At 52.0% G+C, this 21,222-nt stretch overlaps 1 protein-coding gene across 1 annotated transcript in view; it reads right to left on the bottom strand.

Moving 5' to 3' along the window:
* Positions 1-21,222, bottom strand: part of DNAH17 (dynein axonemal heavy chain 17) — a 175,593-nt gene that overhangs the window by 95,289 nt on the left and 59,082 nt on the right. The window contains exons 5-17 of the mRNA XM_089901595.1: positions 17,156-19,224; positions 15,785-15,978; positions 14,840-15,032; positions 14,560-14,659; positions 14,199-14,284; positions 13,870-13,995; positions 12,968-13,120; positions 12,755-12,844; positions 10,969-11,136; positions 10,448-10,564; positions 3,781-4,046; positions 2,841-3,036; positions 423-569 (exon numbers count right to left, since the gene is read on the bottom strand). Coding sequence (XP_089757721.1) covers positions 423-569; positions 2,841-3,036; positions 3,781-4,046; positions 10,448-10,564; positions 10,969-11,136; positions 12,755-12,844; positions 12,968-13,120; positions 13,870-13,995; positions 14,199-14,284; positions 14,560-14,659; positions 14,840-15,032; positions 15,785-15,978; positions 17,156-17,500 — 2,181 coding nt within the window. The 5' untranslated portion in view covers positions 17,501-19,224. The remainder of the gene's footprint in view (positions 1-422; positions 570-2,840; positions 3,037-3,780; positions 4,047-10,447; positions 10,565-10,968; positions 11,137-12,754; positions 12,845-12,967; positions 13,121-13,869; positions 13,996-14,198; positions 14,285-14,559; positions 14,660-14,839; positions 15,033-15,784; positions 15,979-17,155; positions 19,225-21,222) is intronic.

The following is a 21,222-nucleotide window of genomic DNA, read 5'->3' as shown; positions in this document are numbered from 1 at the left end:
GCTGAATAATGGCCCCCAAAGACGTCACGTCGTAATCTACAGGACCTGTGACTATGTCACCTTGCACTTGGCAAAAGAGAATTTGCAGACGCGACTCAGTTAAGGACCCCGACATCGGGCGGGCCCAATGCAATCGCGAGGTCCTTATAAGGGGGAGTCAAGAAGAACTAAGGAAGGGAACATGACAACAAAAGCAAAGGTGCTGTGATCCGAAGGTGGCGTGACGTGGCCTCAAGCCAAGGAACGCGGGCAACTCTGGAAGGTGGAAAAGGTGAGAATGTGGATTCTCCCCAGAGGGTGGCTCCAACCACCTTCCAATAGGAAAACATTCTCAGTTCTACTCTGGGTGGGGATCGTACACCTGTGTTTGTTCTAAACAAAACCCCCATCGTGGCAAACAAAACAAAGCAACACCAGCTCACCTCATTGTACCAGCGGGCAATGAGTTCCAAGTTGCCCACAAACTTCCAGAAGGTTTCGTACTGTGAGAACAGGTTCTCAGCGCTGCGGGGAATCTCCTTTTGTTGCTGGAAGTTCAGGTACTTGACCTCTCTCAGCACTGCCACCAGCTAAGGTGAATGAAGAGAATACAAGAGGTGAGGGGGTGGCCTCAGTGGCATGGCACTTAGCAGCACAAGTGAGGGTCTGTCCCTGGGATGCTTCTACAGCCCCCAAAGCTGGGGGGAGGTCTGATTGGGGATGGGCTCCACTGGTAGGATCACGACGCCTTCACCCTATTGACTGTTCCTGATGTCTAGAAGTGCTGGCATCACCAGCATGGTGGACACCATCATTGTAACTAACCTGCCAGGTGTCTAAAGAAAGGCTCCTCCCTAGGGTCTGACCTTCCCTTGTCCCTCTCCACCCCCTGGTTACAGCCCAGGAGAACAACAGCAGGGCATCCCTTCCGACAGAGCTTCTGCCCTCACTGCTCAGCCAACACCGTTCTTAGAGAGGCCCCAGTAACCTTCACATTGCTGAATCCATGGGTCATTTCACAGGCCCCGTCTCACGTGGCCTCTCAGCAGCTGGTCCCTCCCCCTCCTGGGCACATGGTCCCCTTTGCGTCCAGGACACCAGGCTCTCCTGGTCCCCATTACCAGTCTCTCTGATGCTTCTGAGATTTAAGTGTTGGAGAACCGCGGATGGGGTCCCTCTCGATCTGCTCTCATGTTGGTGACCTCACCCAGTGTCACAGTGTTAAGAACCATCTACGTGTGAATGATTCCCGTGCTCATGTCCCCAGCTCGGGTCTCTCTCCTGACTTGAGACTCCTGTATCTACCTGCCTACTCAGTGTCTCCACGTGGATGTCCAGTTGACATGTCAAACTCAATGTGACTGAAACAGAGCAGTCTTGCCCACTGGCCACCTCCACCTGCTGTCTCATCTGATGGCCATTCCCCGCTTCCAGTTGCCCAGCCCCAGAATGCTGGGGCTGACCCCTCTCTTCCTGCACACGTGATTTCCAACCTGTCTAGGATCTCATCGGCCCTGTGATCAAAATCTAATCTAACCTCTGCGCACCTTCACTGCTGCTGCTCTGGTCTAGGCCACCACCCTCTCATCATCCCTCACCTGGATTCCAGCAAAACACTCCTAAGTGGTCTCTGTGCTTCTGGCCTTGCCCTCCCCCCAAGTCCACTCACACACAGCATCTCAGATCAGGGCCCTCCTCTGCTCGAAACCCTGCAACGGCTGCCATCTTGCCTGGAACAAAGACCCAAGTCCGTTTCAGGGCCCGAGAGGCTCTCTGTGCCCCATCGTCTCCTCACCCCCTTTCCCTGCACCTCCCCTGCTCACTCCACCCCAGCCCCCCTGGTCTCCTCGCTGCTCCCACAACACACCAGGCACACGCATACCTCCTGGCCTTTGCTTTAGCTGTTTGCTCTCCTCGAAGGCTTTCCTCCCATCTTTGCTGGCCAACACCCTCACCTCCTGCAAGTCTCTGCTCGAGTCCAAAGCCGCAACCTGCCCCCTTCCTCCGGCTCTGTCCATTCCCCGCTTACCTGCCTTTCCCATTCTTTGAGGTACCAACCATCACGTTCTCATGTGTTATACGTTATGCTGGTTCATCGTCCCCGCCCCCTCTTCTCCTGGCCCTTCCACCGGGCCCCCACCACTCTCTCCCCTCTCTCTCCCCCTCTCCCTGTAGGAGGCAGCTCCAGAAGGACAGAGATCTTTGTTGGTTCACTAATTTATCCCAAACACATACACAAAGTAGGTGTTCAGTAACTATTTGTTGAATGAAAGAATGAATTTGGGTGAAAGAAGGTTTCAGAGGAAAAGTCCCATCTGGGTTCCCTGCCTTCCTGGTATCACCGCTGACCTCAGAGCAGGGCAGATGCGTTCTTGTAAGGCAGGTGGCTTGTAGAGATGCAGGCTGCTCCAGCTTCTGACTGCGTACATGGTTAACTACCTGGGGTTTAGCCCTGGACGGTGTGGATTCCCTCCAGCCTTCCCGACTTGACCAGGGGGTCCACTTATTCAGATCCTGAAAAGACCTTTCTTTTTTTTCTTTTAAATTCTCAAATTGATAGTTCCTCTTGGGATCCCATGAAAGGCGGCCCAGCTTTAAAATAGCGTACTCATTCCAGCTATTTTCAAGGAGGCTACGATTGTCTCATATCTTAAATATACCCTGGGCATACTTTAAGCAACACTTGAATAATAAAGCTTTAGCTGGATATGACATAAACATCAACCCCACAAGTCCATACTGTTGGTAGGAGGGAGGGTCAGCCTCAGGGTCACGTGGGCTTGCTCCGTGGGGAACCCCAGGTCCCCGGGACAGCCTCTGGCCCAGCTGCCCTCCCGATGCTGTGGCCAGACGACACCCACCGCTTTGCTGAAGTTGACGCGGACGAGGCTGGTGACGGGGTCCCGCTGAATCAGGGGCTGCCCCAGGTTGAAGTGGCAGTCCTGGTCTACCCCCGCCGCCCACTGCTGGTAGATCCTCTCGCGGTAGCTTCTCAGCAGTTCCACCATCTCATCGTATTTCTGGTAGATCAGCTTGGCCTCCACACTGGACATGATCCTGGAATCAGAGTTAGGAGGAGGGTCAGGTGCCGTCTCCCTCAGGGCCTCGCTAACACCCCAACCGTGCCTGCCAGACCTTGGGGTGACGCAGCAGGCAGCCAGCTCTCTGTTTCTTCCAGGCTGAGACACTGAACATACGCATGGATGACGCCCTTCACAGGCGGCAACCAGCCCAGAAAGTCAAATGATAACCCTTGTAATATTGGCCCTGAATGACCAGGACTTGATTCATAACTGCAACCTTCCTTAATTTCTGTCCTCCCTTCCAACTTAGGACCAACCAGAGAGCCAGACATGCCTCCTGACCAAACACACAGGACGCCCTCCTCCAGTCCCCATGCTGATGGCCTCCAGTCCGGGAGACCTGGGGCCTTCTCTGTTCTGCTGTGGGTTCTTCCACTCCTCCCCCTGCTTTTCAGGCTCTGCCAAAAACAAGTGACAGTGGCCGACTCCCTGCTCTGGCCAGCACCGAGGAAGTAGCCTTTGCTTGTTCTCATTTGGGTGTCTTTGTTCATTTCCATGAGGGTGACCACCAAGGTCACCTTCCCGACATGCCCGCTGGGAAGGCACCCAGAGGAGGGGGAGGTGCAGTCAGGGTCTCTCCTGGGACCGTGCCCTGGGAAGGAAAGGCTTGGCCGATGGTAAGCATGGGCCTGCCTCAGAGCTGGGACAGACGTCCCCACAACGCACCGCAAACTCCACAGCTGAGGAGGAGCGCTGCCTGCCCGGGGCCATCACTCACGGGTGATCGATGTGCTTGAGGTCCCTCATGGGTGCCTCCAGCCTCTCCTGCAGCTCCAGGCTCCACTTGAGCTGCCCGGCCACCGGGGGCATGTTTTTATGGATAGGGGGGATGTTCCCGTCTGCCGAGGCCGCAATCTGGGTGTCATACAGGGTCTTGGTGTTGTCCAGCTCAGCGTCAAACAGCTCCAGCATGACCGAGTACCTGGGCACCACCTCGGGGAGAATCAGAGGCCGTTCCAAGAGGCTGCCACACATGTGTAGGAGCTGGGGAGAAACAAGAGATGCGCTTTCGCCGGGGCCCGCCACCTGCCCCATCCCCGGCGTCACCCCCAGCTGCGTGTCTGGGACGCCATGTGCAGCCAAGCTTCAGGATCAGGAAGATACACGCCTTCCAGACAAAGAAGCTTTTCTCTGTGTGGCAACTGGCTAACCAGGCGCCTCAATGATTTCCATGTTGATGTACGCTGGGTCCCTACATACTTAGCTTATAAACCAACAGTACAAACTAGGTCCAAGGTCTGGAAAAATTTATTCTGGGCCCAGGAGAAATCAGGGTTTGGGCAAAGAAGATTTAAACATTTAAGAAATACCATTTCAAAAATTGAAAAAAAAAAAGAAAAAGTAACCACAATACTGCACTTATATAACCAGGGCTTACGCTATAACTGGATGGAGAAATGTCTTTTTTTTTTTTCTGTATTTTTTTTAACATCTTTATTGGAGTATAATTGCTTTACAATGTGTTAGTTTCTGCTTTATAACAAAGTGAATCAGCTCTACATATACATATATCCCCGTATCTCCTCCCTCTTGAGCCTCCCTCCCACCCTCCCTATCCCACCCCTCTAGGTGGTCACAAAGCATCCAGCTGATCTCCCTGTGCTATGCGGCTGCTTCCCACTAGCTATCTGTTTTACACTTGGTAGTGTATATATGTCAATGCTACTCTCTCACTTCGGAGAAATGTCTTAGTCATGAGAATTATTCCTTTTAGGAAGACCTCTGATTCTCAAGGACCCACCCAGGAAAGAAAAGCCACCATGGGGAAGTTTATTTTGCTCTGAAAAATGCTCTGGGGAAAACAGGAACAAACTAGGTGAGAGGGAGGCCAATCTTAACCACGTGGGGTTACAACTAAAGTTGCCAAGTGCTGGGTGTGGGGAAGGGTCTGTAGGAGCGTCCTGGGGCTGCCATGACAGCACCACGAACCGGGCAGCTTCAACAACAGAGTTTATTCTCTCACAGCCTGGAGGCAACAAGTCCACAATCAAGGTGGACAGGGCTGCGCTACCCTGAAGGCTCCAGAGGAGAGTCTGTCCCAGCCCCTGGGTCCCTGGGGGTGGGCGGCAACCCTCGGCTTGTAGACCCGTCACTCCATCCTCTACCTCCTTGGTCATGGGGCTATCTTCCCTGTGTGTGTCTCTTCCCTTCTTCTGGCACAGACCCCAGACACACTGGATTAAGGTGCACACCGCTGTGGTAGGACCTCAATTTACGTCTCAGTTACATCTGCACAGACCCTATTTCCAATAATGCACAGGTCCCGGGGGTCCAGACTTTATCCTCTATCTCTGGAGGACACAGTTCCACCCACCAACAAAGGGGCCTGTGTTTAGCCTTGGGCTGACCAGGTGGAGATGGCAGTGGGGACAGGGCCCAGACATCGTGCATAGGTGTTGAGAGTGGGAAGCGCTGACCGGGAGAGCTCAGCTCCTGGGGGTTTGAGGAAATTACAGGGAGAGCTTGGCACATTCCCAGGCCGTGACACCAGGGGTTCAAGCATGGGCTGCCTGATTCCCCCAGGAGCCGGGACAGCCCGGGTCCCCTTCAATGTGTCATTTCCATGGCCTGTCAGCCCGAGAGCCCTGACCTGATTACTCCAGTGGGGGACATCACCTCACATATCTGAGGGTGGTAACCATAAACATGCCCTAGCACCTTGCAAGTAACGAGCTCATCACCCTGTGGTCTGCGGATGCTACACACTGGCAATTGTAAAAAAAAACAAAAGAAAAGCTTAGTAGAAGAGAATAAGGTAGAATTACCTGGGTGTTTCAGTTAGAGTCTGGCCTGGAATAGGAGGATGGCTCAAATTGGGCCATAGAGGAGAGCTTCTTAAAAGATCCCCTCACAGCGGTGGGTGTCCAGGGAGGCCTGAGGCCGGGGCTGAGCCTGATTGGTGAGGGAGGGGCCCTTACTGCAGCCTGGAGAGAGAGGCCGTGGGGTTGGACAGTGACACGTGACATGTTAGGGCAGCTCCGAGCCAGCCTGAGGTCACCAGGGGAGGGGTGCCTGAGCCTGGGGGTGCCTGCGGCAGAGCACTCCTGGAGACAGACGGGGAGTCATCAGGGCTCAGACCACACGGCCCCATTTTCTCTGGGATATGGGCTGCAGCCCTTGGTGCCTGGAAGGGCTGGACCCAAGTCTCAGATTTGTCCTACTTTTTGGTATGAAAACTAAGACAACTGTCCCTAAAAATGGCCTTTTGGGGAAACAGTGGAATAACAGCTGCCGAGAAAGGAGGAAAGATTTTCAGGTACCCGAAAGCCAGATGGAACAGCCACGGACTCCCGGGAAGACCCCTCAACTCCGAGTTGCTAAGCACCGATACCTGCAGAGAGGCTCCTGACATATTAGGTCACCAGCGTCATTTCTCTGGAAACTGACATGTAACAGTTGGGAAGAACTTGTTTCTCTTGTTGGTTGCTGACCCTTCTTGGCTTTTTTCCTCCCACTCCTATTCCTTTTATTTCACCTTTACATGTTTTTTGGCCTCTGGCTTCTAGGAAGGAGGTTAATTTCATTTTCTGCCAGGAGGAGTTCATGTGGAAAATTGCTCTAGAACTTTCCCGGCTGCGTGTGAATTACTGACAGTGCCCAAGAGCATCCAGACAGCTTGGGAACACACAGGGGATCAAGGGGACGGCAGGGAGGGGACCCCAAGGGCCTGTCCTGATTAGAGCACAGGGTTGTCAAGGGGGGAGGAAATTGTTCTTCGGTGCAGAGAGGAAGGTGAGCAGACGGAGACGGGGATGGTTCACAAGAGTTTTCTGCCTTATTTTCTTTCTAGTTCAGCACAGACATAAAGTTACATGTTAGAAGCGGACTTCACCTTGTGGAGTGCAGAAGCCGATTTGGGCCACAACAGGAGTGGGGAACGCCCGGGGGTAGAACAAGGGCGTTTGCCAGTTTGAGCACCAGGGGGTGGACTTCAGTCCCTCAGGTGCCAAACGGAGTTCCTCCTGGACCAGCTCCTCCCCTCCGAGGGGGGACCTACGGTCTCTTGATCGTGAAGAAAATAGGCGTCTCGGCTTGGATACATCAACCCACCTCCTTCCCCATCACTGGAAGACAGTGCAATGTGGCACCCAGCCAGCAAAAGGTCTGGGGGTGCTTCTTCTCCTGGTTCCATCCGCACAGGAGGCGAGAGGGACTAACTGCCTGGCACCCCGGTCCGTCAGCTCCAGCATCGTCTTAATTCCTGGAGACCCCACCACAGGGGAGGACCTGGTGTTTCCACATTAAAGCACTGGCTGCAAACCCTACCTGGGACTCTTTGCACTTGGGTAGCCCTGGGGGTAAGAGCCTCTCGGTTCCGCCTAAGGTCTTCCCCGGGAGTGAGCAGTGGTAACAGCTCCCCTCCCTCGGCTGGGGCCAGTTCCCTCCACGGGGAAAGCTCCAAAGCACCTGCTGTGTGCTAGGCTCGGTTCTGAGTCAACCCAAACCGAGCGCCTGCCCTCAGGGAGTTTATATTCTAGTTCGGAAGACGACAAACTCATAGAGATCCACACACCACAGATGCCGGGGCGGCGCAGGGCAGGGGGCGGGGGGGTTGGGCAAGCAGGTCAGTGTTGGCGATGGCAGCGAGGGGAGCATGGAGGGGAGGGCTCCTGCCTGGAGGACGAAGTGAGGGAGGCCTCTCCAAGGAGGCGCCTGAGGCAGCTCCAGGGGAAGGGTGCTCCACAGAGGGGAACAGCATGGGGGCACTGTACTGATTTGCATTCACTGATAGTTTGCCTGGAGCACCAACTCCATCCAAGACTTAATTGATCATTACATTCGCAGAGCTTCAAATCCCCAAGCATTTGCATTTTTTGAAAGTATCTAAAAGGCAAAGGACAGCCTGGCATTGGCATGAGAGAGATCTTTGTGCTCAGGGGTGGCGGGCTTCCTGGGTCCCCAACTCAACCCCAGCCCCGGCATCCTCTGGAAGATCGGTCACTGCCCTATGCTACCTAGGCCAACCCGACTGCCATCCCGGCCACGGGAGCCCATCCAGATGAGTGGTTTAGAACAGGGATCCTGCCAGCAGTGAACCTTGGAGCTGGTTTGGAGCCCTGGTTTCCCTACTTGCTGGCTAGCCCTGTGACCTTGAGTAGCTTTCTTGACCTGTCTGGATCGTATGACCTGTCTGAGCTGGTAAGATGGGACAGACAATGTAGGTAACGAATTTAGCAAAGAGCTGGGGTTTTGTGAGAATTAAATGAGGTAATGTGCTAATTATCGGTCATCTCCTCCAGGCATTGCATTACTGGCAGCAACCCAGAGGCTTGCAAAGTGAGGGGAAGAGATAGTTCTGACCTGTGGAGAGTCATGGATGACAAACATGCATAAAACTAGACAGAGAAATAAAAAAGCTGCCCAAGCATATACATATATTGCCCACTTAAATACCCAACATCTGTTGTCCAGATGAGTTGTAGCTACACACACTACATCCTGCGAGATCCCCCCTCTCTGTCATAGGGGCAAGGCAGGTCACATAAAGGCGCGACGAATGCTGGGCTAGGACAGTAAGGAGCGGGGAGGAGTGGGGCAAACCGAAGCACTGATGTGCTATCGCGAGGAACAGCTCCTCCCCTGCAGCCGCTTGTTACCATGAGGGACTGTGTGTCCCGTGTGGCCAGATCTGTTTCTCCAAGAGAGAGTGAAAACCTGGATTTTTATGTGCACTCTCTCAATTTTTAAATATTGGTGACTAATTCAAGGTTTTAGAGAAGTGCCATGTAAGAATAAGCAAGTCTAGAGAGACAGAGTAGATTAGTGATTGTCTAAGATTGGGGAGGTCGGGGAGAAATGGGGAATGACTGGGGGTGATGAAAATGTTCTAAAATTGATTGTGGATGGCTGTACAACTCTAAATGCACTAAAAGCCATTTAACTGTACACCTTGAACAGGTGGGTTGTATGCTACGTGAACTACATCTCAGAAGTCCCACGGGAGCCAGGAGAAACCCACCAGCGCTCTCTGCGACCCAAGCCATCTGTCCGTGCCTCTGACGAACGGGGTACATGCCCGAGTTCGGGGTTATTTGAGGAGACGGTGATGTATGCAAAACGCTGGAAAGTCCGATAATCACCATGTCTGCCTAACTTCTGAGCACTGCTATTTTGAGTAAGGGGTCTGCAGATTTACTCTGTTCATTCTGTTCTTCTGAGTTTACTATTTAAATTAGCTGGCTTCCCTTGCGGTAAAATCTGTTACGGCAGCAGCGGAAAGGTAACACAGGCTGATGCTACCAAACATTTGATTACCACACAGACTCTGTTCTCACCCACGCTTACTGAGCCCCTCCTGACTGCTTGGTGAGGGTCCTGGTTTGCCTGGGACAGAAGTGGGGGGGGGTCTCTGAAATGCTGGACTTTGTTTCAAAACCATCCTGGGAATAGCAGGGTGAGCGTGCCCTAGGGAAAGAGGTCTGTGGGCAGAGACAGGATGTGCTTGGTGTTGAGTGTTCTGCCTGCAAGTTGGTGAGCTGGCACTGGTGTGTTTGTACTGAATGTTGGCTGCCTTGTGAGCTTGGACCGAGCAGGTCCAGGGGCCCGTCTCCAGGCCCCACAACGTGCCTGCTTTTGAGGGATCCTCGCGGAGGGGCGCGCCAACCAGCAGTGGGGACGAGTGTCTAGCTCCTCACAACTCCCTCCCTCGTCAGTTCATCTTCCTAAGTACGCCAGCTTGACCCATAACAAAGGCATTTTGCTGTTTTAACTTGCACTTTCCTGATATTTGAGAGGCTAAACCAACAACCTATGTCTGTATTGGACATTTGCGTTTCTCTTTCAAGTTGACATTCTCTAGGGGTTTTAGTGCTTTTCTGCAATCTATTTTTAAAATGTTTTTATAACATCATTGCTTTTTTCTAACTGTAAAAGTACCACACACTTCATGCACACAACTCGGAAACTGTAGAAAAGTACACAGAAGACAAATATTAGCCAGCACCCCACCACCTAGAGACGGCCCCCCGTAATGACACTGTGCTTATTTCTGGGGTCTCAAATGTTGAAGAAAGTGTCAGTGTGGCTCAGTGGCTCAAAATGTGGATGTGTTTTATTTTTATAGCAACTCTGCCTCTCTCTAACTTCTGTTCCTTATAAGTAGTGGGGGAACTGAATCATATAAGGATCAATGGAGCACAACAGGACTCAGTAAATAACCACCTCGTGTTCACTTTCCTCTCTTACTCTAAGATGCGGCAGTGCTACTCAAGGTGATGACTGCTGACTTGCTCTAAGGCCCCGAGGAAGGTCCCTGGCCTTTTCTGGGCCTAGCTCTTCACCTGTGAATGAGGTTGCATGATTAGACCATCTCTACCATCGTTCTCGGCATCGCGGTGCTGCTGTGGCGAACTCTCAGTCAATGCAGGGTCCCCGCCCACCCGTACCTTTGCACAGGACTCAATGGAACTGCAGTCATCAAACCCCTGGCAAAAGATCGTGGCCAGCCTCCTGTCCAGATCCTGAATTTTGGTCTCAAAATCAGCGTAATCGTCATCAAAGCTCTGAAAGCGAATTAAAACACCAACCTTGTAAGCGTAACCAGCATGCAAAGCAGGGGCGTGGGTTCACTCTAATGCCCATGGACACCCCCCACTCCCAGCAGGATTCAGGTTACGTCTGGGCTGAGCAAGCTCACCATCCTGGAGGCTGCTCCACAGGCAGAGTGTTTTTGGTGTTTGTTTTATCTTTCGGCCTTGCCGTGCGGCATGTGGGGTCTTAGTTCTCCGACCAGGGATCGAACCCTCGGCCCCTGTGTTGGCAGCACAGAGTCCTAGCCACTGGACCACCAGGGAAGTCCCGGGGCAGACCTTTTGCATCATTTTTTTCTCTGCCACACGTGCTCCCTCCGTGTGCCTTCCCACTCTCGGGGCATTTGCCATCGATCCTGCCAAGGCCCCCGACTTACCGAATCTCCAGGATCCAAGGGGTCGTATTTGCAGTCGGCAAAAACCTTCACCAGCTCAAAGACCTCATCAGAGATCTGAGTCACCTGGCTTCCGAGGAAGCTGCCCCTCACGCCCCCGAGCTCAATTTTCTCCAGCTTCAGAAACTCGATGGCTGTTTTATAAAGATCCTGGTGGAGGAAACCCCAGCACCCTCGTCAGTTCATCTTCCTAACTACGCCAACGGTTCAGTCACTCATCCAGCTCTGACCCCGGCAGGGAGGAGCCCCGGGGCCACATAGCAGTCCGGAGGGGCCCTCTGTGTATTGGTGTTAATGTTCTCTAAAGCTGTTGCTGTAGCAGAGAGGAGATGGAAGGAAGGGTCCCATGAGCCATCTCCAAGCTGTGATTATGGAGGAGGAAGAGGTGAAGGTCGGGCTCTTGTCCTGACCCAACACTGGGCGAAATGTGCCTCTAAATAAATCACACTTTACCGGGGCCCCACTTCCTCAGCTGTGGGATGAAGCAGTTGGAAAGGCATGCGGTGGTTCCTGATGGCCTCACGTACAGGGTGCCTGATGGATGTTTGCGTGTAAATCCCACTCCCTCACTCCCTCCGAGGTGTGGGTCTCACCTCGCCTTCTCCTGGAAGCCGTCCCACCTATTTTAGCCCATGGTGGTGCCTTCTTTTCCAGAATCCCCAATTGCTACCTGTGCTCTTCCTTTTGGCATTTAACTCCATTCAGTCCTATCACGTTATCTAACGCTTCTGTGTGTAGCTCTTATTCCCCGATCGAGATCCCGAAGGCTTCTTGAGGATGACAAGCAGCCCCCAGGTGCCCGACCCAGTGCCTGCTGCTGCTTGGACGGAAGATGTTTATAGGGTACTCGTGTCCCTCCCCTAAGCCAGTGCCGAGGTTGATGCCACTTCCCCCCCGCAGATGTCCAAGATGTATCGAGCTATAATCCAAGCAAACCTAACGCAAAGTAACAGGATCCTCATGCCCTGAGCTCTGGGGCCCTTACACCCAAGGAGGGCGGCATGGGTGGCACAGACCTCAGGCAGGGGGTGGCTGGCATGGCCATTTCCCCCACCCCCAGAAGCCCCTCTTTTCCTAGAAGTATCACCCTGACTCACAATCTATAATGTAGGAACCAGTGGCTACTTGGCCAGAAACTTGGCTGGGACCTTCCAGTTCTTGGGCTCGAGCCTTCAGGCATGAAAAAACACTCCATGATGGGAATCTGGGAGTCTTAAGGGGGGCTTCCTGCTCTGCCTCCCAGAGGGTGTGGATGAGAACTAGACACACCTTCCTGGAGCCACTGTTGACGACATCCATCATAAAATCACTGCCCAATGAATGAATGGTTCCCCGCCTTTTTTTTTAAAGGATGTAATGTGCACAAAGTTAAAAAAAAAAAAAAAAAAAAGACCGTAAAGTTTACAAAACAAAAAGGAAAACTTTCTTGCCCTACCCATGCCTTTACCCCTCATCTCTTCTCCCCAGAGGAAACCATTTTGAAACTTTTTAAAAATTTTAATTTGCCATGTGTCATTCCATGTATCCAAATAGGGTCCTTCTTAAGTCTTCACCTGGGCTAACTTAGTCCCACTAACTCTCTCCCTTGGTCTGCAGGCTTCCTGACCAGGGTCACTGACCTTGTCATTAACCTGCTCATAGACAGAAAGCAAGAGAAAGGGGAAAAGCAAGCACAATGGGTCGCTTTGCTCTGGGCTAATAGCTCCGGGCCTGGCCGAGGTGGCCCAGGGACTCCGTTTCCCCATGACGCAGAAAATTCCACCTTTACCTCAATGGTCTGGATGCGCTGGAAAAAGGAATTTATCCTGGAAAAGGCAAGAGAAGAAGGGAATTCCCAAGGCACTGGCTTCTTGTCTTTCTAGGGGAGAGAGAGAGAGAAAAAAGGCTGCGTTTGCCTCCGACACGTCCATGGGGTCCGACGCCGGGGCCAACATCACCCCGACCCCTTTCCCCTGGTTCGCTCTCTACAACCAGGCCGTACCTTGAAGAAAAGCTTCATGTTCGTGCAGCAGAACTCGTAGGCTCGGTACAGCTCCTTCAGGACGCTCAGGGACAGAGAGATGCCGCTCAGCACCTCCTCAGTTTCACCCTGCAGGCCTTTCAGCACCTCGTCGGGACTCAGGTAGGTCCGAGTCTGGGCAGAAGGGAAGGTGTCCCCAAGTTCGGACCAGCCGGAGGGGTGACACAGCTGTTTCACTGGTTAGAATGACCCACCCCGGGCCCCTGGGCCACTTCTTCTGACACATCCGCTGTCCCAGCCCGTCTGCTGACTGCGGGGCATTTACAGGCGCCCGAACCGTTTCTCTCACCGGGACCCTCACCCCGGGCTAAGGCCACAGCACAAACAGATTTTGATGGTAGATGACTAGGGGCCCTCTAGGGGTCCAGAAACACAGTCCTGCTACGGCTGCGGGATCCTGGGCCACTAGGTCCCTCTGGGCCTGCAGACAGGGCTGCGAGCATGATTCTAACACACGCAGGCAGCCCAGGGGCGCAAGGCTGCAACTCACACCTTGGAGGCTGCGTAACCTGTGTTCATGAAATGGAAGAAGGAAAGGGAACTGGCGTTGAGGGAGACGGAAGGAGGCTTGGTTTCGGAGCAGATAAACCCCACAAGGCCCCCGGCCGAGTCTTGGGGTGCCGGGACTCAGTGGGCCGCCCCACTTTCTTTCCTCCCCACTCCCGGCATGGGGCAGATTGGGCTGGCACTGCCCAGGTCTTGGGAGAACCCTGGGTGGCCACCCAGAGGGCCCAGCCTTAGCCCGGAGCCTGTAAATCCCTGCACCAGCATCTCTGTCTGTTTTTAAACTGCTGGAGAACACGGGGCGGGATTGGGGGGCGCCAATCAGGAGGCAGGGAAGGTGGCCAGGGCCAGGGCGCTACCATCTCGATGAGCTGGTTGCAGAACTCCTGCAGGATGACGATGACCCTGGAGGGCGTGTTGTAGTGCTCGGACGTGGCCCAGATGGAGCAGATGGTATACAGCACCTTGGCGATGAAGGTCGGGAGCTGGGGAGAGACGGGCCAGGCGGGCGCTTTGTCGCAGCACCTCAGCACACCCCTCCCCACGGCTCCAGGAGGGGACTCCCAAGGGGAAGGAAGAGGCACTCGCCAGGTCCTCGTGCCCGACCCCAGCCAGGAAGCCCGCAGCCCCTGCTCCCCCAAGACACAAGCCCAGCCCCTGCCAAATGACCTTTTTCTTGCTAACATACCATCGTGAAGTCAGTCTGTTCCATCTCCTCCAACAAGATCTGCAGAGGCTTCAGATACAGAACTATATCGTTGGCTTCCTTCAGGCCTGCCCAAAACAGGAACAGGGGCTCATCCACAGGGGAGCGGAAGCCAGACCCCACTCCCGACGGTCAGAAATGGTGACGGGCAGCTCTGTGTGTTTATGGACACCCACTGCTTCAAGAACGGGTCTTCCTCAAAAGGCGGGGCCCAAGGAAGCTGATGAGGGAGGCGGAAGGCGCCTCCACCCCAGGGTCAGCAAGGGGCCTGCCCGGCCCCTCCCAGGAGGGGCTGACACCTTCTTCTTGGAGGGGGAAGGGTTCTCATAGGGCCACCGCTCACCCTCAGTGACATTCATATACACATTTTGCAGGGCTGGCCAGTAGCAGCTTTTGGCTTTTTCCAGGATCTCGACGATTTTGTTCACTTTGGGCCTGTTGAGCTGAGAAGGAAAGAAGAAAATTAGCCTTTCAACAGATTCTAGACGAAGGCTGCCTGACCCCATTGCCGGTGCTGAGGGATCTACACGGGTTACCCGGGTCCCCTCAGGGGTCCCCTTGGGGAGGCTGGGCGCTCAGGACTCCAGTGGGCGCCCGGTCGCCAGGGGCAGAACAGGCGTCACCTGCTCGTGGATGCACTTGAGGTTCATCAGCCGGGTGTCCCAGAACTCAAACTCGACTCGGGGCAGGGGGTGCAGCCCGTCCAGCAGGGCCTGGGCCGAGTCTTTGCTTAGCACATCCCGGATCTGGCGGGACCAGTCGATGATGATGGTCTCGATGGCGTGCAGCAACGAGTTGTCCAGGGAGGAGGGGATCCTGCCGGGCAGAGTCGGGGGGAGAGGCTGTCAGCCAGGAGAGACCCTGCACCAACACTGTGTGTTGCCAGGGATGCCAGTGCCCCCAAGAAAGAGGGTGAGGAGGGCCAGCTCTGGAATAAAATCCACGTTCATGAAGGCTCCTCCAGCAGTTCTGACTGGGGTCACCATGGGGCGTGTGCTGGGGGCCTAGAGGACCTGCCATGTGATAAGCCCTGCAGGAGCGGTCGCCCTCTGATGGGAGTAAGGGAACACACTGTCACTGCAGCTTGCTTCAAGCGTCGCACACACCAGGCGGTTGCAAATGGCGCTCAGGCAGGAGCAAGGCGACACCTCGGAGTCCTCATGCTTCTGTGGGCCACTGGGATGCCACAGCCTCGATTTAGAAGCCCAGCCTCCACCTGCTGAAAATCCCTTCTATGCCCCTCACTGTCCCTCAGTACCCACGCCCTAAAGCTGGGTATCCCCTTTCCCATGTGACAGTGTGACATCCTTGGCCTAGTCCTTGTGTCTGACGGAGGAGGGGCTGGAGCACAGGTGTCCAGCAGTTGCCAGAGCTGGAGTCTCGGGGGCTCCAGTGTCTTGTCCTGTTCTGTCCTTGTGCCTTCGATCTCAGACTCAGCACCTAAAGGCACCATCCTGCCCTCCTCGGTTTCATCAGCTCCAAAACCAGTTTTCGGTGAGACAGTTTATCCTTAGTGGTCGGGGACCAGATGCCCCTCCTTCCAGCCAGCTCCCCGGCCGGGTCCCTACCTCTCCATGGACTCAAGGGTGCCATCCAGACTGCCCAGGTGCTCCGGGATGGGCAGCAGCGTCTTCCCCTTGATCTTGCCGCCCATCACACACATCTCGTTCTTCAGCTTGTGGACTTGCTTCACAATGTCCTCTGAGACCACGCGGGGCCATCCGCTCACGTTTTCGCTTTGGTTTAACAGGGAAGAGAGGACCTGAAAGGAGAAGCAGGGTCCTCAGTGCCCGGGTCCCGGGGGGAACCGAGCCCTTCTCCCGTTGCAGAAGGAGGTGGGGCCAGTCGAGGTGCTGAGGCCAGTGATGACAGCCCAGCCCCTGTGCCATCTCCATGAAGGGAGACCCCAAGAGCACACACTCCTGGCCGAAAGCAAACATTTCGCGCTGCCTCAGAGTGCTGCTATAGGCTGAATTGTGCCCCCGCCCCCAGTTCACACATGGGAGCCCCAGCACCTCCAGATGTGACTGTATTTGGAGAGAGGGCCTTTCAAGGGGTGATTAAGGGGGGCCCTAACCCAATAAGACCGTTGTCCTCAGCAGAGATGAGGACACAGACACGCACAGAGGGAAGGCCACATGAAGACCCAAGGCCGTGTCAAGTCGGCCATCCACACGCCAAGAAGAGAGGCCTCAGAAGGAACCAGCCCAGCTCACATCTTGATCTGGGACTTGCAGCCTCCAGATTGTGGTGCTTTGTTAGGGCAGCCTGAGCAGAGAACGACAAACACCCGTGTGCTCCAGCTTTGGGCCAGGCCAGCTGCCTCGGTGGATGTGAGAGGAGGCTGGCCTGGGTCCTGGCTGAGCGGCCCCTGTGGCCTGAGTCTGCTCAAGGCAGGGACGCACGGCCCCATCTCACAGATGAGGAGAACGATGACTAGGAAAGCTAAGTCGCTGGAAGTCTGGCGGGTCTGACTCTCCAGAGGCAGCTGCACCTGCCATGACGGCCAATAGTGGAGACGTACGTAGGGCAGCACCTGCTTGACCCCTTTCTTTGCTTGAAGTCTCAGAACTAGGAAACCCATCTACTGGATCTCAAATGGCCCATGCCTTCTGAGGCTACAGGCAGGGATGTCCCCGGTGCAGTATGGAGGTTCTAATGATTTCGAGAGAGGACAGGCGGTGGCCAGGGCCACTCAGCCTTCACATGCACAGCATCAGCTGGAGGCCACGTTGGAGAGCCGGTCTGTCTCAGCGGTCAGGGCAGCCGGGCCTGAGCTCTCGAATACCTGGCCGGCTTCTAGGCGATGCAGATGCCGCTGGCCCCTGGGCCTGCTCCGGGAGCGGCGGCGCTCAAGGCCACGCACTCAAGGTATGAGAAACACGTGTTGCTTCTCCTGAGCCCTGTGCCCCGCCCCAGCAAGGCCTAGGTGCACCCACCTCCTCCACGATGGCGATCAGCTGGTCCACGGGAGTGGGGCTTATGTCCCCATAGACCAGGCGGTCCTTGTAGTTGTCATTGCTGATGTTCTCAGGTTTCTTCTTGATGAAGTACATCCCTTTGGACTTGAGGGAGGCCGGGAAGCCCAGGCAGGGTATGATCATGCCGGCGGGGCTGAGTGTCAGCACCAGAACTAGGACGTCCGGTTTCTCAAAGAATTCGGTGAACAAACCCATGTTCTCTTCTGCTCCGACCATTTTACTCCACTTGTCCGGCTTGAACTTTAGGATGATGGAAGCGACACTCTCCAAATACTCTAACCTGACGTCTGGTGTAATCGCCATCTTGACGTTCACTTACACCTGTTAAATGAACAGAGACACGGACACAGCACAGTCTCCCGGGGAATCTCCATTTCCCGCCTGTCACTGGAACCATCTGAAATCCCTGTTCTAGCCAATCGAGAAAGGAAAGGGTCATCATTGTTTTCAGCTGTGGGTGGGCTGCGGGTGAGGGAGGACCAGGGGGCTGTGTCTGTCTGCTCTGGCTGGACGGCTGCCCTCGGCCTCGCTGTGGGTATCACCGTGGAGCAGGGCCGCACGGCAGCGGTGTGTGCTTGTGTTAACTGTGGCCAGGAAGTTAATAGGCTGGGAAAGGTTGAGATGGGCTCTGGGGAAAAGGAGAAAAGGAAAGGATCATAGCAAGACAGTCTGAAGGTGAGGGGGTGGGGAAAGGTGAAATGAGGCAACAAAAGGGTCAGGTTGAAAGATCCCAGGAAGGTGACATCACACCCCCAGGATATGGGCTAAACTCAGACAGGAGGGGGTGGACCCAATGTGCAGGTGTGGGGTTCATCACACTCTCCCTGTCCTAACCCCAGCCATAGTATACCCCAACTTTTGTCCAGCCCTTCAGCCTCTCCCACCCCCCAGTCCCCATCATGTGCCCATGGACCCCACAGAAGCTGCTCACATCCCTCTGGGACAATCCCTTGTGGCTCTCCCATAGGGGCAGGGTTAACTGGAGAGTTGCGGGGACACCCTTGAAGCTCCAAAGGGCCAGGACAGATGAGGCATTCCCTGTGGGCATAATATTTAAAGGGGTGCCCAAAATCCTGACCGGCCCCGAGCAGAGAACAGAGCACCTTCCGGGGTGGGTAGTGGGTCTACTCTGTCCACCAAGGCCTGGGTTCTACCTCTGTCCTCTGGAGCCTCCTCAGCTTTGCCTCCAAGCACCCCTCACACAATTCATGGCCGCTCACAGCTGACAGCAAATGGCTTCTCAGGTAGCGAGCAGAGCCAAACAATGGGCAGCTCTTTCCCAGACCAGTAAAGGAAATGGCTCCCTTCCCTTGACGGGCACCAACTGCCATGGAACTTCTGCAAGTCTCCTGGGAACTGGGACTTCTAGAACCTTCTCAGGACCTGAGTGACGGGTGGTGGTGCAGCAAATGAACAACCGTCAATTACCCACCACAGTGGAAAGGCTCTTGGATTAAACAAAATTTGCCTTTGAACACTTAGGTCATTTTCATTTCACGAAATTACTAACATATTGGGGTTTAAAACTATTGTCTTATTAAGTGCTTATTATCTGTCTTGCCTTTTCTAGATTCCCTTTCTTTTCCTTTCTTGCCTTCTTCTAGATTTGTTTCATTCCCTCCCCATTATCTTGGTTACTATACACCTTTTGTTTTTTAGAGGTACATGGACATTATAACATGCATCATGCATAGCATGACTTACCTTAGTATAATACTCATTGCAACCTGATAATGAAATTCAGAAAACAATTTCCATTTACAGTAACATCAAAAAGAATAAAATATTTAGGAATAAAATTTTAAAAGAAGGGCAAGATTTATACACTGAAAACTACAAAACATCATTAAAAGAAATTAAAGACAAATAAATGGAAAGACATCCCGTGTTCATGGAATGGAAGACTTAATATTGTTAAGATGGCAATTCTCCTCAAATTGATCTACAGATTCAACACAATACCTGTCAAAATTCCAGCTGTGTTTCTGCAGAAATGGAAAAGCTGATCCTCAATTTCTTAGGGAAATCTGAGGGACCAAAAAAAGCCAAGACAATCTTGAAAAAACAGCAAACTTTCCCAATTTCAAAACTTCTCAATTTCAAAACTTACTACAGTTCATAGCGGCACTATTTACGATAGCCAAGACATGGAAGCAACCTAAATGTCCATTGACAGGTGAATATGGTATATATACAAGGAAATATTACTCAGCCATAAAAAAAGAATGAAGTAATGCCATTTACAGCAACATGGATGGACCTAGAGATGATCATACTAAATGAAGTAACTCAAAGACAAATATCATTATGATATCACGTATATGTAGAATCTAAAAAAATGATGCAAATGAACTTATTTACAAAAAGAAATAGACTCACAGACATAGAAAACAAACTTATGGTTACCAAAGTGGGGAGGGATAAGTTTGGAATTTGGGATTAACAGATACAGATTACTATATATAAAACAGATAAACAACAAGGACCTACTGTATAGCACAGGGAACTATAATATCTTGTAATAACCTATAATGGAAAAGAATTTGAAAAAGAATAGATATATCTATAACTGAATCACTTTGCTGTACACCTGAAACATTTTAAATAAACTATACTTCAGTAAAAAATTATTTTAAAAACTTACTAGAAAGCTATGGTAATTAGGACCGAGTGTGGCTGCTGTAAGGACAGATCAATGGAATAGAACTGATGAGTCCAAAAAGAAACACATACATTTATGGGCAACTGATTTTAGACAAGGGTACAAAGACAATTCAATTGGGAAAAGAAGAGTCTTTTCAATAAATAGTATTGGAACACATGCGAAGGAATGAAGTTGGACCCTCATCTCACACCACCTAAAAAATTAACTAAAAAATGGATCAAAGACCTAAATGTAAGAGCTAAAATTATAAAACTCTTAGCATAAAGCATAGGAGTAGATCTTTATAACCTTGAATGAAGCAATGGTTTCTTATATATGACACCAAGAGCATAAGTGACCAAAGAAAAAGACAAATTAGGCCTCATCAAAATTAAAAACTTTTAACAAAACTTAAAGTCAGCAGAAGGAAGGAAATAATAAATATCAGAGAGGAAACAAAACAGAGATTAAAAAATAGAAAAAAAAAGCAATAAAACCAAGAGCTGGTTCTTTGAAAGGATACACAAAATTGACAAACCTGTGGCATGGCTTACCAAGAAGAAAAGAGAGAGAACCCAAATAAACAAAATAAGAAATGCAAGAGAAGAAACATCAACCGATGTTGGGGGGAAAAAACCCATAAGAGAATATTATGAACAATTATTGGCCAAGAAACTGGACAACCTAGAAGAAATGGACAACTTTCTGGAAACATATAGCCCACCAAAACTGAATCAAGAAAAATAGATAATTTGAACAGACAAATCACTAGAAATGAAATAGAATATGTAACCAAAAATAGTCCCTACAAACAAAAGTCCAGGACCAGATGGCTTCATATGCGAATTCTACCAAACATTTAAAGAGGAACTTTTACTAATCCTTCTCAAACTCTTCCAAAAGACTGAAGAGGAGGGAACACTCCCAAAGGCATTCTATGAAGCCACCATCACCCTGATACCAAAACCAGACAAAGATACCACCAAAAAAGAAAATTATAGGCCAATATCTTTGATGAGTATAGATGCAAAAAATCTCAGCAAAATATTACCAAACCAAATACAACAATACATAAAAAAGATCATACACCATGACCAAGTAGGATTCATCCCAAGTTCGCAAGGATGGCTCAACATACGCAAAAATCAATGTAATACACCACATCAACAAAAGAAAAGACAAAAACGACATGATCATCTCAATAGATGCCGAAGAAGCATTTGACAAAATTCAACATCCATTCATGATAAAAACTTTTACCAAAGTGGGTACAGAGGGACCATATCTCAACATAATAAAAGCTTTTTATGACAAACCCACAACCAATATAATACTCGATGGTGAAAAGCTGAAAGCCTTCCTGCTAAAATCTGGAACAAGG

Source organism: Delphinapterus leucas, chromosome 19 (genome assembly GCF_059928025.1).
Source record: "Delphinapterus leucas isolate spDelLeu-1000000601 "Yukka" chromosome 19, BTC_Dleu_Yukka2, whole genome shotgun sequence".
NCBI classification, from domain to species: Eukaryota; Metazoa; Chordata; class Mammalia; order Artiodactyla; family Monodontidae; genus Delphinapterus; species Delphinapterus leucas.
The sequence above is the reverse complement of the archived record's forward strand: the minus strand, read 5'-3'. Positions and strand labels throughout refer to the sequence as shown.